General features: G+C 46.6%; 1 protein-coding gene across 2 annotated transcripts in view; it reads left to right on the forward strand.

The window, feature by feature from the left end:
• The window catches only part of daam2 (dishevelled associated activator of morphogenesis 2), a gene marked incomplete at its 5' end in the record, with an annotated part of 77,632 nt that overhangs the window by 9,548 nt on the left and 52,049 nt on the right, over nucleotides 1-16,035 (forward strand). For both annotated transcript variants that reach the window (XM_083632645.1, XM_083632646.1), the window contains 2 exons: nucleotides 3,823-3,912; nucleotides 12,820-12,894. In XM_083632645.1, the coding sequence (XP_083488771.1) occupies nucleotides 3,823-3,912; nucleotides 12,820-12,894 (165 nt within the window). The remainder of the gene's footprint in view (nucleotides 1-3,822; nucleotides 3,913-12,819; nucleotides 12,895-16,035) is intronic.

Here is a 16,035-nt window from a genome sequence, read left to right on the forward strand (position 1 = left end):
TAAAGGTGTTTTATGTTGCAGTCTCTCCACAATTATCATGAGAAGCAGGAAATTGAATGACAGGGCAGTAAGTCAGTCCGTCGGCTGCGGACAGCTCAGGCAAATCTCCCCACCCCTGACCCTCTTTATTCATTTGTAACATTATTCCAAAGGCCCTTCAGGTGGGAGATATGAAAGAATGGCTTCAGGGGGATACAGTAAACTGTCTTTTTTCCTCCCCTCCGGAGCCGCAGGTGGAACAATATTAGCTTTGGTTTATGTGAATTCCCCGACTGGAGCGTTGCTAACTAGAGACCTGGTTTGGTTCTGTTCTGCAGGATGTGAGCAGAAGGGTGTGTGTTTGGGTCAGCCCTCTCTCTCTCTCTCTCTCTCTCTCTCTCTCTCTCTCTGTCTCTCTCATTTCAGACAACTAAATAAGACATGCAATCCTTTTTTGAAATCTCAGCCCTACCCCACCCTATACTGTACACTCCTTTCAGCTTCTCCTGCTTTTGCCATTATCCTATTCACACACCAATATCTTACATAAAAAGCATTATGTAATCATATCCTCATTCCTAATTGGGATTTTTTCCCCAAAGTCTTCCTCGGGTAGCTTACATGTTCCCCGAAATGTTCAACACTCACACTTACCTGCTCATTTTGTGTACCTCTCGCGTATCCTTTTCCCCCTCTGTATGAGGTGGGTCTGAAATCACAAGAGAGCGTGAAGGAGCAGAGAGATCAGCTGCTGGGCTTGGCTCGCATCTGGTTCAAGTCCAGGGGTCTTTTTCTCCCCCCAACCCCCCCCCCCCCTCTTAGTTCCCCATATCAGCCCCTCCAAACAGCAGCAGCTTGGACAGCAGGGCTTTGACCCAACGAGCAGGCGATGGGCCAGACACTTAGTTAGCTTCTCGGCCTCCGTGTCTGAAGAAAGTCGGTGCGTGTGGAGGGGGGGATTGTGATCCAAAGCTGAGATCTGTAAAGATGGAAGGAAAGAGAGTTCGAGGCTAGATACTAAGCTCCAGTACCAGATGGCTGCTTTTATGCCTTCATAGTTAAGAGTGTGTGGGGCTCAATGGTGCGGCTGCAAACAACAGTGGTGGATCCTTCATGATAGGAGACACAAATGAATCAAGGTGTTGAGACTAAACATGTTCTCAAGTCTGTGGTTGGCAAGAGCATGAGATTTGGGGTTTGGTGTGTGTGAGACCCCCGGAATTTCTCACCCTTCAGTTTCTACAAGATTGCTGCTGGTTATCCCATTGAAAGTCCTGGGTGAGAGATGATGTCATTCCACCTACTGTCGGATACTTGGAATGTGAGCCCCTTCCCCGTTGAATGGATGAAAACAAACTCTGTGAATCCGACCGGCCGGCTTTAAGGGGCCCCAGCTCTGGCACCGGTAGCCATCTTGACTCTGGGGGTCCGGGGGGCCCGGCGGTGCTGCTGGTTGACGTCATGGTAGCAAAACCATTATGATGAGATTAGTGAGAGCTTGGGCACAAAGCCCTGGTGCTATAGCATCTCATCCTCTCCCCTCTCCTTTCTCTGCCTATCCATCTCCAAAAACCCCAATACTTCCTCTCCCCCCCCCTCTGTCTGTCTCTCTCTCTCTCCCCCCTCTGTCTGTCTCTCTCTCTCTCCCCCCTCTGGCTGTCTCTCTCTCCCCCCCCCCCCCACCCTCTGTCTGTCTCTCTCTCCCCCCTCTGGCTGTCTCTCCCCCCCCCCCCCCCCCTGTCTGTCTCTCTCTCTCTCCCCCCCTCTGGCTGTCTCTCTCTCTCTTCCCTCCTCTGGCTGTCTCTCTCTCTCTCTCTTCCCCCCTTCCTGTACCTCATGTCCTATTTATCCATCTCTCTTTCTTCTCCTGTCCAGGAGATCTTTTTCCAGGACTTTACTTTCCTCCTTGGCACACACAGGCTCATTTCCTGGGCTCATATGCATTTCAAAAGCTCCGGGAGGCTCCTTGTACCAAGCTGTAGAGTTGAGCAGAGCAGCGGGGTGAATACTAACAACTCCTCTGTGCTCTGTGGAGGCTGCTTCACTTCACTGTCTCCTCTGTGCTCTGTGTGTGGAGGCTGCTTCACTTCACTGTCTCCTCTGTGCTCTGTGTGTGGAGGCTGCTTCACTTCACTGTCTCCTCTGTGCTCTGTGTGTGGAGGCTGCTTCACTTCACTGTCTCCTCTGTGCTCTGTGGAGGCTGCTTCACTTCACTGTCTCCTCTGTGCTCTGTGTGTGGAGGCTGCTTCACTTCACCGTCTCCTCTGTGCTCTGTGTGTGGAGGCTGCTTCACTTCACTGTCTCCTCTGTGCTCTGTGTGTGGAGGCTGCTTCACTTCACCGTCTCCTCTGTGCTCTGTGTGTGGAGGCTGCTTCACTTCACTGTCTCCTCTGTGCTCTGTGTGTGGAGGCTGCTTCACTTCACCGTCTCCTCTGTGCTCTGTGTGTGGAGGCTGCTTCACTTCACTGTCTCCTCTGTGCTCTGTGTGTGGAGGCTGCTTCACTTCACTGTCTCCTCTGTGCTCTGTGTGTGGAGGCTGCTTCACTTCACTGTCTCCTCTGTGCTCTGTGTGTGGAGGCTGCTTCACTTCACTGTCTCCTCTGTGCTCTGTGTGTGGAGGCTGCTTCACTTCACTGTCTCCTCTGTGCTCTGTGGAGGCTGCTTCACTTCACTGTCTCCTCTGTGCTCTGTGTGTGGAGGCTGCTTCACTTCACTGTCTCCTCTGTGCTCTGTGTGTGGAGGCTGCTTCACTTCACTGTCTCCTCTGTGCTCTGTGTGTGGAGGCTGCTTCACTTCACTGTCTCCTCTGTGCTCTGTGTGTGGAGGCTGCTTCACTTCACTGTCTCCTCTGTGCTCTGTGTGTGGAGGCTGCTTCACTTCACTGTCTCCTCTGTGCTCTGTGTGTGGAGGCTGCTTCACTTCACTGTCTCCTCTGTGCTCTGTGGAGGCTGCTTCACTTCACTGTCTCCTCTGTGCTCTGTGTGTGGAGGCTGCTTCACTTCACTGTCTCCTCTGTGCTCTGTGGAGGCTGCTTCACTTCACTGTCTCCTCTGTGCTCTGTGGAGGCTGCTTCACTTCACTGTCTCCTCTGTGCTCTGTGTGTGGAGGCTGCTTCACTTCACTGTCTCCTCTGTGCTCTGTGGAGGCTGCTTCACTTCACTGTCTCCTCTGTGCTCTGTGTGTGGAGGCTGCTTCACTTACTGTCTCCTCTGTGCTCTGTGTGTGGAGGCTGCTTCACTTCACTGTCTCCTCTGTGGGATTGCGGGGTGGTGTCCTGAGGGCGGGGCTTGATATGCTTTCACCTGGCACAACAACTTCCCATTAAGACACTTTCTCGTTGTCATTATTTATAGCATTGTTTATTTCTCATTGTTTCCAATTTGGCTAAAAATACAAAAAATGTCTATTCTTGTCAGACTATAAAGGGAACTTATCCAATCCAATATGTATTTAATGAACTTTACACTAGTGACTAGGTTCATGTTTTGTCATTTTGTTAATTGGTTCATTGCTTTAGTCATTTATCTACTAAAAAATACCAAACATTTGCTCATTCCAGTTTCACAAATGCTAAGATTTGCTTGATTTTCTCTGGTTCATATCACTATATAATTCATACTTTGGGTTTTTTGACTCCTGTTCAAAGTAAGCAATTTTCAGAATAGCTGTGCTCTTGTAAGATGTTATGGGCATTTGGCATTCTGTAGACTAAATGATTACTTGAAAAAAGTAATCAATAGATGAATGAATAATGAAAATGTGTAGTTGCAGGCCTAGTGTCATGCTTTATTTGAAACGAAGGATGTGTGACAGCAGATAAATGGTCCTCCTCTGTCATTGCAGGATGAGCTGGACCTCACCGACAAGAACAGGGAGGCCATGTTCGCTCTGCCCGACGAGAAGAAATGGCAGATCTACTGCAGCAAGAAGAAGGTGAGTGTGTGGGACTCTGGCTGAACCCCAGCTGACCGGCCGCCCAAGCCCACAGTCTGTAGACCAAGCCCACAGTCTGTAGACCAAGCCCACAGTCTGTAGACCAAGCCCACAGTCTGTAGACCAAGCCCACAGTCTGTAGAGCCAAACTGTCAGTAGCTGTGTTTCCATTACAGTTTTTCGCAAAATAATTGCGATATTTAGATTTTGCGCATTTCTGAGGGTAATGGAAACACGACTAGTGATGAATGTTTTTGAAGGGCAGCTGCCAACCACAACCCGTTCTGAATCGCAAAGCTATCCCCTTTTCCAGCTACCCATTTTCTGCAGCGACATAAACATATACTCACTGTTCTCCAAACACATCGTAATATTTTCGGCAGGCCCCTGGCACATGGGTGAGTGAGTGTACACACCGGCCCATAGACAACACACGTAAAGAACACAGCACACACTCACACACACACACACACACACACACACACACACACACACACACACACACACACACACACACACACACACACACACACACACACACACACACACACACACACACACACACACACACACACACACACACACACACACACACACACACACACACACACACACACACACACACACACACACACACTCCCACCCCTTGCTCCAAGAACCTCGATCTCCGAATCTCTCTTCCTGTGTTGGACAAGCCATTTCCTTGTGCCGCTTAAGAATCCTCAACATACCGTCAGCAGGGCCCGAGAACAGTCTGGTTAGCCCTCTCTTTCACCCCGGTCTCTCGCCAAAACATGCCTCCTTCTCCTCATCCCTCCAGCCCGACTCTCCACAACAACTCTGCTCTCAGTTTGTGGTCAAATATCCACCAGGAAATGACATTCTGCTAAGAGCAAACATGGAATTCTGCCCCAGCCACCACCGACTCCCCCCTGCCCTCCTCCTCCATAGCAAATTGAATAATTAGTCATAAACCCTCCCCTGTGTCTCTTTGCTAATTTGTTTTTTGGCTGAGGCTGTTGTGTTGGAAACGGGACGAGGATCCGACCCCCTCCTCCCTCTTTCCGATGCATACGGGCCGGGCCGGGCCGGGCCGGGCTGATGTGATGGCCTCTGACAGGCTTTAAAGAAAGGGAGTAAACACACAGCGCCCTGCGTGTGCGTGCGCACCTGCGTGGGTGAACGTTCGTGGTACACAGGATGATTTGCCCTCTACAAGGATTGTGTTACTAGGAAAAAGAAGCCAGCAGAGGGATCACGCTGTGTTTAGAGGGATGTCAAGGCGAGGATGGAAGCTGGAACGAAATGGAATACGGTTAAAGACCATAAAAGAGGAAGGTATAATCTTACATCTTGTGATAACCATACAACTTGCCTATGCCTCTTGAATATATTGCACAGTATCAAAGGATATTCAATTATCAGCAGAATCTGCATTTGCACATGTGAACCCACATGAAAAGGTGAAGTGCAATACTGCTACACTATCAGTTCTTGAATATCTCATTGAAGTGACCACAGATATGTATGAGGACTCTTTGCACCCTAATATACAGTAAGGTAGTGGAAACAATATCTTGGCACCAGCCCGGGCACGTTAGAAGCGAATGAGTCCGCAGTGCTGGACGAAGTGGGGTTCAGAGGTAGGATATATTAGCTTGTCGTTCCTCCCCCGTCTCCCCTAGTCAGAAATCATTTCCTCCACGAAGCTAAGGTGAAAAAAAGCAGCCGTGCGTCCAAGCCAGGAAACGGAGAGCAAAACCGGGGTAACAAGGCACAGCGGAAAGCCGGAGGAGAAACCAAACAAAACCCCCCATTCATGGACGGAGGCGGCGTAATGGAGAATGGCAAAAAAAAAAACTGGCGTGCGACGTGGGATAATAACCTGCGTGTGTCTGTGTGGAGGCGAATACGCAGACAGGCACGCACGCTTACTGTACTAACATGCGCACTCATACAGACACATGCATAGGGGAAATACGTTCTTACAGGTAATTCAGACACACACACACCACACAGTAGCAGCCTGTGTTCCTGAGAATTACAGCATGACAGTGATTTGAATGGAGAGCGCACAGGCAGACTTTCCCTCGGCCGTTCCTGTCAGCGACAAACACTGCTGTTCTTGTTCCCTCCAGCCAGGCAACAGCTCCAGTTGTTGTGGTTAGATAACACTGGGAGAGCCATGGAGAGCGCTGCCAAGTGACAAACTAACTGTCCACCTGCAAAACAAACTCTCCAGCACATGGAGTGAATGGACTGTTTGGTATCCTTCACTATTATTTGCATAATTTTTATCACAAGGCCAAAAGACAAATGAAGTGGTTTTGTTTCAATACAGTGGTTTCAGTTTGTTTATCAGACAGTGGCTCTCTTTCGGGCTGTCACTGATAGCGGTCGGCGGTGATGTAATGGACTTATGCTGCGTTCCTTTACAACTTGCAAGTCGCAAATTTCCACTTGCTACTAGAAAAAATCTAATAAAATGGCGTGTCAACTCGGGGATGATTTCTCAACCCCTAGTTGCTCCCGGCTCGTCATTTGCCGTCATTTCAAAATGGCCACCCAAATCATAATAAGATTGTATGAATTTAAAACATTTTTGGCACTTTTTTTTTCGATAGCCAGGCCAGAGGCATTATGGATTCGGGTTTGTTTGTCCGTACGTACGTACGTCCGATGTTTTAAAGCGATATCTGAGGAACGCCTGATGGAATTTCATCAAATTTGCCTCAAACGTTGACTTGGACTCAAGGATGAACTGATTCGATTTTGGTGGTCAAAGTTCAAGGTCACTGTGACCTCACGAATGCCATTCCCAAGTTCGTTAACGCGATATCTTAAAAGCGCCTTCACGGAATTTCTTCACATTTGGCTCAAACATCAAAGTCTGGCCAGACATGGATGTCAACTGCTCAATGGCGGAGGCATATATCCGGGGTGCGGTCGTTCTAGTTAATTTTATTTTCAACAATAGTATGTTTTCAGACCAATCAGCAGTAGTGGCTGTCTGTCTAATAGCCGATGCTATTAGCAACCATGGTTTTGCGACTTGAAGTCTTGAAGCTTGAACGCACGTAGGTCGGAGATGTGGCTTTTTGCCACGTGCCACCTCCGACCATACACGAACGCAGCATTTCGTTAGAGCTCCACTACCAGCTTTGCGTCGTGTTGCCATTAGCATTGTGCCAACATAACGTTCTCCCTTTATTTCAATGTGGGTGGAGTCGCAGAACGCATGCATCAGCCATTGAGAATTTAACCTCTGCGATTTTTCTTGCTTGGACGCAAACATCGGGTGCAACGCAGACGCAACGTTAGTGGAGCATCTTTCACTGCTGGTAAAGGAATCATTCCTTCGATGTCTGATGCCCGATGGCTGTAGTGGAGCGCGGCCATTAGTCTAAATATGGCTGATTCTCAATGTACCATGACTAACTAGAACATCTTGTTGAGGCCTTCAGGCTTTACATAAGCCAGCCATATCAGAACCTCTGATCTCAGCCACAGTGAGGTGTGTGTGTGTGTGTGTGTGTGTGTGTGTGTGTGTGTGTGTGTGTGTGTGTGTGTGTGTGTGTGTGTGTGTGTGTGTGCGTGCGTGCGTGTGTGTGTGCGCGTGATTTTGTTTGGAAGAGAGACAGAATGAGAGCGAAGCTGCGTGTGTTTATGAGAAGATGGTTGTATACGTGTCCAGTGTGAGTGAATCAGAGAGCACATGACTATATGTCTGTGTGAGTGCAATGCATTCCTGTGTGTGTGTGTGTGTGTGTGTGTGTGTGTGTGTGTGTGTACTTGTTTTTGCCAGCATATTATTTACTGGTACCCAGCAGCCTGCAGGTAGAGAAGCAGATGCATCATCTATTGGCTCCTAATAGTTGGGTGCCTGGGGCCAAACAAGGTCTCCTGACTCCCATTAGCAGGGGCACACCGACACACACTCCGTTGTCAACCCGTGATCACACAATATGACTCTTCATCGGTGTCAAAGCACTGACAGGACTAGCACTGATCCATGACCCAATGTCCTTATCCCCCCAAAGAGGATTTTCTCATAAGAATATGAGCCTTGCTCTCTAAATCATCCAAGCAGAAATTCATTCATTTTGAAATGCTGCAAACTAAATTACCATGCAACCAGTCCCAAACATAACCGTCCTGAAGTGGCAGCAACTTAGGTGTTCACCCATTTTTAGCCATGTTGGGTATCGCCATCACTTTAAATAAAGCACCCCCCAGGCAGAGTCATGCTCGAGTGTGCGTTAAAGCTTGTGTAACACGGGCTACCTGCGAGAGGCGAGGCGGTGAAGCATTACATAATCTCCCCGAATTCATCCTGTCTGTTTCCTGTTTCCTGCCTCTCTGGGTGAGACTTCATATGCCGGCTTCCATAAATATATATTCCCCGCGGAGGGATCGGACCGTAGGAATGCCGGACAATCCCCCCAGTCGCTCGGACAGAGGCCATATTGTGGTGACAGCCGGCGCGGAGAACAAGGAGAAAATGTTGACTTTTCCCCATCCTGAAATGACAGATAATGCATCCGTCTTGCTGTAACAAAGTGCTTTTGTAGAGTAGCTGTTGGGCTGCCCATCTGCTACTTTGTCCACTTACTGTGCTGTATAGGAAGTAGGGTTGTCAAAAGTATCATTAGTATCGAAAAGTATCAATACTGAAAATTAGAATCGGATACAATACTCATTTGCAACAGGTATCGATATACTGTAGTATCGAAAATATCAATACTAAAATTTTTAAATGGATACAATACTCATTTGCAACAGTTTCGATACCATCAGTGCTTTCTTTTAATGAAAAATCACTGATTTTTCCCTCCCTATCATTGGGTATCTGTTGCTTCAACAAGCTAAACGTGTTCTGATGGCTAGAGCAGGGATACTCTGCTGTCTAAATTCAAAGTTTTATCAGTCCTAGATTATGGAAAAGTGTACATCTGTCCATCCATCTGTCTAACTTTATTTTTATGCTTCTTGATCATCACCCCCCCCCCCCCTTCTTGTCATCACCCCCCCCTTCCCGTGGTATCGAGTATCGATATTTTCCTGGGTATCGGTATCGAAGTAGAAATTCTAGTATTGTGACATCCCTAATAGGAAGATGGAGATGGGCACATTGCTGTTTCAGGGATCGAACTTGTGAACTTCCAATGACAGGTGCTCAAACGGCCACAGGCAAACTATTTGATAGATATCACACATGTTTGACATTGCCCAACCAAGGGGATCACTAAGGTTTCATCTAATGTAATTCAGATCCAGTATTGGTGAAGTTAGTTATCTGTATCAAAGCTATCAGTATCTGAAGTTGCCAGCAGCACATTATTGATTTTGTTTTTATTTCCCAACCAAAAAACCCACAGAGGACTTTGATTTGAGATCTATCTCAAGTCAGATTCCCCATGCGTGTTTTGTTTCTTGCCAAATACAAATACTCCTAATTAGGTTTTCTTCTTTTCAAATGGATTCTTTTAGAGTTCTCTCAGTTATGTAAGAAGTGGTCTCGGAGTATGCGGTATTCCCTTTGGTATAGTGTTGGTTCCCGTCGCTGTCATGGTTTTGGACGGCTCGCGTCTCCAGAGATGCCCCAGAGTTCAGCCAGGGTCCCCCAGGGCCTCTCTGAGCACATGGGAACAGAATGCGAGGAGCCCCACCAGCGCTAACCAGAGACCGGGGAGAAACATGTTAGCCAGCCAGCCGCAGAGAGCCAAGGCATGGATTGTGGCCCATTTGAGACCCAGAACAATTGGACTACAGTCGGAGTGATCGGGCCGAGGCGGCTGCCAAAGCCCAAAGATTTGGATAACATGAAAGTGAAAACGTGCCGTCCTCAGATCTGCGTTACACGCTTCGTTCTGCAGAACGCCTTGTGAGTCGTGTGTATGTGTGGGTAATGGGGTCATGACCGAGTACATGTTGAAGTTGCCAGAGACCAGCCTGAACAGCAGCCTCAAGTCTAGCATTATGTTTCTTCTCTTTCATCTCAGTTACTTCCTATCGTTAAAAAAGAAATTTGACTTGTTGGGGGGACACACATGTTGAGAATGACTTTTAGAATCAAACAAACAGTAGAAACTGCCATGGCACTTCAGAGTGCTTTGGGTTTAACTGTGGCAAATAGAGTATTTGGTCTTATAGCCTCTTGCTCCTGAAATGTTAACTGATTCGAAAGCTCATGATTGATATGTGCATAGGATGATGGCAATGCATTTGCAAGCTGCACAATTTATCAGTGAGACCTTTTTGGAGCTTTGAAACCTGGATGACATCAAGAAGCTGAAACATGTAATTTCATCTACTCTTTCACCAGGTGCCTGCAAACCCAATATCCTGCCAAATGCACGGTGAAATGAACTTGACCTCGAGCTTCAGTCAGGTTACTCGGGTCTTCGGCGAAACAATATATCCCTCAACAGATGGTTGTAACAAGAGGAAGACCTTACACAAATATACCTGATACACTGTCCTGTGCTCCCATTGCTGCAGGACAGGGGTTGTAAAGCATATTTAATGTCGCCAGACAAGGGGAATGTACAGTGCAGAATAAGTGTGTAATTGCTGTAATAGAATGATGGGGTTGAGACCTTCACATACCTGACCTTAGACTGCTGTAGCCGAGCACGCGACTGGAATATTTCCACCAGAGAACCAGAGAAGAAGAAGAGAACCATAGGCACCAGGACATGCACAAATTTGTGTACAGTGCGTGCATACACGTCTGAACTCTCTCCACATGTATGTTCTCATTCATATTAGGCCCCACTGTATGGAGTCTGTCTCTTATCACTAGATTTTAATACCAGTCATCAACTGTGATTGACTCCCAGCAAGAAAGCCCCTCACACTACTAAACTGATCATCACTCCACTTTTCACAAAGCTTATTTAAAGGGCAAATATCCAGGCAGTGTATGGGCCTTTATCGCCAGAACCCCCAAAATGAAGCCCGTCTCGTAATCACCTCTCGTTTAACCCACAACAAGAGGAAAATGACAGTACTTAACTCTGGCTTGTGAAACTGCCAGGGTAAATGTTGCGTTGGGCTCGACGTGTTTTCGAAGGCGTATCGGCAGCTGAAGGGCCGGAGAGAAGCAGTTAAGTTGTTAATCTTAGCGTCAGGATCTGTCTGGCAACACGTCCAGAGCGTGTCGGCAGAATAGTGGAAACGCAAACCAAGTAGTACAGTGAGTTCTATTGTTTTTGTTTAATTTTAATACTGCAGACCGGAAACAATGGCCATTGCAAGCACTGAAATCCATGACTGCAGTGTAGTTTCATTGTTCTGCTTGACCGTATAGTCTACCTCATTCATCGTTCAGAAGTCAGGGAATGAGCTGCTATGATTTTACAGCCTATTTTTGTGTCCAAAGCTGTAGGTCAATGGGTTACCGGAGCTCATAAGCGCATTTGATCTCTGATGACAAACAATTCAGGCTTATGCCAGAGATGGCTTTTGTCTGGCTTTATCATCAGAAAAGTTCCTTTGTTGTGCTAGGTGTGTATAGCGCTACTATGGAAACATTGTTGATTTTTAGAAAGGGAAGCTATTAGGTGGCATTAAATACCGATTTACAGTATCAGGGAGTGAGCACAGAGAGAACTGATAAGTCCTCGCTGCAGCATGAATGCAGTGAGTGAACTTGTCATACAGTAGCACTTGAATACAGTCTTGTAAGATATATCGGAAAGATTATTTTGGCCCTGACATCTGCCATCAAATAGTTGATTCTCCATGCATCATATAATTTACTTTCCGAACTAATCTGTTAGGGGAGCCTCATTTTGAATCAAATGTACTGCCATGGAATGTTTGTTTGGTCGTTCCATGTTGTTATATTACCATGGTGTTCACTTATATCTGTGTCCACGCTGCACTTTTCAATTGATTGATCCAACTAACTTTGCATGAAACCTCAGTAAACTGTTCTCGGAGCTTTATGTAGGTGAGTCGAGAGGCTTTATGAAGGAAGGACATTTGAACCTCTGAAATGTCAGTAATGTTTATGACATGGCTTTAGTGTTGAATAAATGGAGCCCTGAGACTAGCAAGTAGCTCTTTGTCTGCGATGGTCCTACCCTCCCGCTACATTGACATTTGTGGGTTTCCTCTTTCCTCAGTTCATTTTGCAGCAAAAGAGCGAGATCTGAAATGCTTTCAAAGCTTCTGCAGAAAACTATCTTCTTCTTCTCGTACAAAACGACATGATGCGACCCTAAAAGTGCCGCTCCTCAGACGGTTCGCTGTTTTCCACCTCTCCCTGAGTATCCAGCTCTCGTTGACGTGCGCACAGTAACGACAACAATAACAAGAACGTTCCACCAGCGCTCCAAGCCCCGGCTAAGCAATAGCAGATGTGAACGAGCAGCATCGTCTCCATATTCCCCCGTGCCTCGGTCTGCTCGTGGCATCGCGCTCCCTCCGATTGGTCAAGACAAATTGGTTTCAGACAGAGCTATCGAAAGCCATTGTGAAGTGCACTCCGTTCCTTTAGGCGGTGTTTCTCTCTCTCTCTCTCTCTCTCTCTCTCTCTCTCCCCCCATGTAATAAATGCTAAGACAAGTGAATAGTCTTGAGCTGTTGTGACCCAGTTATTATGGACTGGCCTGCCTGATCCGTTTATGGTCTGTTCATGCGAGTGTTGAGGAATGGAGCTGAGGCAAGAGTCTTGGGATGAAGGAGTTCGGGGAGCAAAATGTAGAAATATATCTTACTGCTGGGAAAATATAAATATGTAATAAATGTATATAGACTGTTGACAGTTAAGCTTTAAATAATGCAAACTGTGGGTTCCCAACTTCCCAACAACGTTAAGCCAACAGAGCTATGCTGTCATCATTATATCATATCATTTTCTGTTAGTCTCAAGCTTTCCATCTTTGTGTCTACGTACAGGAGCAAGAGGACCCCAACAAGCTGGCCACCAGCTGGCCCGATTACTACATCGACCGCATCAACTCCATGGCTGCTGTAAGTCTCCTCTGTTTGAATGTATGTCTGTCTTTGTCTGAATGTCTGTCTGTCTCTGTCTGAATGTCTGTCTCTGTCTAAATGTCTGTCTGGCTCTGTCTGAATGTATGTCTGTTTCTGTCTGAATGTCTGTCTTTGTCTGAATGTCTGTCTGTCTCTGTCTAAATGTCTGTCTGTCTCTGTCTGAATGTCTGTCTGTCTCTGTCTGAACGTCTGTCTGTCTCTGTCTGAATGTCTGTCTGTCTCTGTCTGAATCTCTGTCTGTCTCTGTCTGAACGTCTGTCTGTCTCTGTCTGAATCTCTGTCTGAATGTCTGACTGTCTGTCTGTCTGTCTCTGTCTGAATGTCTGTCTGTCTCTGTCTGAATGTCTGTCTGTCTCTGTCTGAATGTCTGTCTGTCTCTGTCTGAATGTCTGTCTGTCTCTGTCTGAATGTCTGTCTGTCTCTGTCTGAATGTCTGTCTGTCTCTGTCTGAATGTCTGTCTGTCTCTGTCTGAATGTCTGACTGTCTGTCTGTCTCTGTCTGAATGTCTGACTGTCTGTCTGTCTCTGTCTGAATGTTTGTCTCTGTCTGAATGTCTGTCTGTCTCTGTCTGAATGTTTGTCTCTGTCTGAATGTCTGTCTGTCTGTCTCTGTCTGGATGTCTGTCTGTCTCTGTCTGAATGTCTGTCTGTTTCTGTCTGAATGTCTGTCTGTCTCTGTCTGGATGTCTGTCTGTCTCTGTCTGGATGTCTGTCTGTCTCTGTCTGAATGTCTGTCTGTCTCTGTCTGGATGTCTGTCTGTCTCTGTCTGAATGTCTGTCTGTCTCTGTCTGAATGTCTGTCTGTTTCTGTCTGAATGTCTGTCTGTCTCTGTCTGAATGTCTGTCTGTATCTGTCTGAATGTCTGTCTGTCTCTGTCGAAATTCCCACACAAGCCAGCATTCCTGTGATCGCACCATTACAGTATGCTTGGATAGATTTCGGCCCCTCGCCTCCATTATGAAGAGGTCACCGTTCCCTCGGTCGCTGTTCCTCCAACTTCTGTCTTGGCTCGCTTTTTTAGTAATATCCGTGCTGACTGCACTCTGCTGTGTTCACAGGGCCACATTCCTTCCTTGCGACCCCGCCGTTCACACACACACACACACACACACACACACACACACACACACACACACACACACACACACACACACACACACACACACACACACACACACACACACACATACACACACACACACACACACACACACACACACACACACACACACACAGAGCGATGACAAACAGGCTATTTAACCACTCAGCAGTTGAGTCAGTGGGAATGCCTGTCGGAGGAGCTGAGAGAAGCCAGGATGGCAATATTCATTATTTTTAGCCTATATGGCTGCCAATAAAAACAGCATGATCTCATCAGAAAGCGGTGTACATACATAAACGGAGCATTATTTCAGACATCTATGCGGTTATCTGATTATCATTTGGTTGTGTGAGTGAAAAACCATCTGCAAGGATCTTGAATACCTGCTCTGGTGTGGAGAACAAGCTTGTTTTTGGCAAAGAAGGTTTAAGTGCCAGGGTGGATATGACAGCGATATGTCAGTTGTGAACGTTTGAACATCATAAAAACTGACATCTTAGGGCTAACTCTTCAAGAATGACACATAAGCATGAGGTTTGACTCGACAAATCACTTTATAGTATTTAGGACAAAGTCTTACAGCTCCAGGAAGAGCTCCCATGTCAGTAATGAACTTTTTTCTCTCTTTCTGTGTCATACCTGGCCAAAACCGCCAACCAATTTGGACGTTTACAAGTCTTTTCCAGGCCAAGGAGTACACAAACTCTTCATACACAAACTGTTCAACCGTAATTCACGCAGATCCCCACGAGCAGAGGGCCAAAAAAGTAATGACTTTTAATATCTGTTTATTGCCAAGTTGTTTGTTTTTCTGGCAAACACGCCTGTAGCAACAAGCCATGTTTAAGTTTGCTATTTTTACAGCTGTTTTTGTTTATTGGCCTGACTTTTGGGGACGAAAAATGAGCCATTTTTGAAACCGGTACCTGAGCTCAGCGTCGACGTCTGGAGAAACAATTCTAGTGTCATTCTCCGAAAGGCTCCGGCAGCTCGCCTCGCACACACATACATTTACAGTGCTGTCAGGAGAAAGTGCTGATTTGTGAGTTGCCAAGAATTTGAAATCCGTCCGGGCCGTAGTGGTGCCTCTCTGCTATTAGTCAGCCTTGTGTCTCTCTCTCTTTTTTTTACGATCTCCAGTCCACTGTAAAAAAAAGGATCTGCATTATAGCAAGTGAAAAATGTGCCAGTGCGATGAGACAATTCCACTTGTTTCCAATCTCAGTATCAGACAGATCATTGCAGTGTGATACTATAATAAAATGACACTTCTCTCAGTATCAGACAGATCATTGCAGTGTGATACTATAATAAAATGACACTTCCAAGAAGATTCTCAAAACAAATTGATTTGCATTGGAAACAAGTGAATTATCTTACACCAGTGGCTGATTTCTTTCTACTTTACCTTACCTTACGTTTTAAGAGAATTAAGATTTTATGTGACGTGTTAAGATGGATTGTTTTTTGCATTCTCTACCTCTTTCTTTTTTCTTTTGTTCTTTTTACACAAACACAAGTGTTCTCTTGTTCAATCCCCACATCAGCCAAGTCTCTCTTATTCACCATAGCTCCGACCAATTTCCTCCCCTTCCTGCCTTCTATTTCCACTCCGACTATCAGTCTTCCATTTTCTCCACTGCGGAGCTCCAGACAGCATCATGACAGGAGCGCACTTTAAAGTGTGGAGGTGCTCCGCTCCACTCCGCCGTGACTTCATGTCTTGGCTACTGGGCGAGCTCACCCGGGACAGCCCTTCCACGGTAGCTGACTTATTGGATGAGCTCATTTTCGCCTTGCCGCCTGGAGAGATTACAACCTGCTCGTTCATGTTCATTCATAAAACCCTGTCAGACCTGGAGGTTTTTTCGTTGGCCACCGAGGGATAAGTCAAAACTCGAGCCCCTGTGATTCTGACAAAAGTTTCTGTAAACCTGCTGTGTCCAAGCTAGCACACTAGCTTTTAAATTCCCACTAGGACAGAGGTTTCTGAAGAAATTCAGCACAGAGGCGA

Source organism: Poromitra crassiceps, assembly GCF_964638095.1.
Source record: "Poromitra crassiceps genome assembly, chromosome: 3".
Lineage (NCBI taxonomy): Eukaryota > Metazoa > Chordata > Actinopteri > Beryciformes > Melamphaidae > Poromitra > Poromitra crassiceps.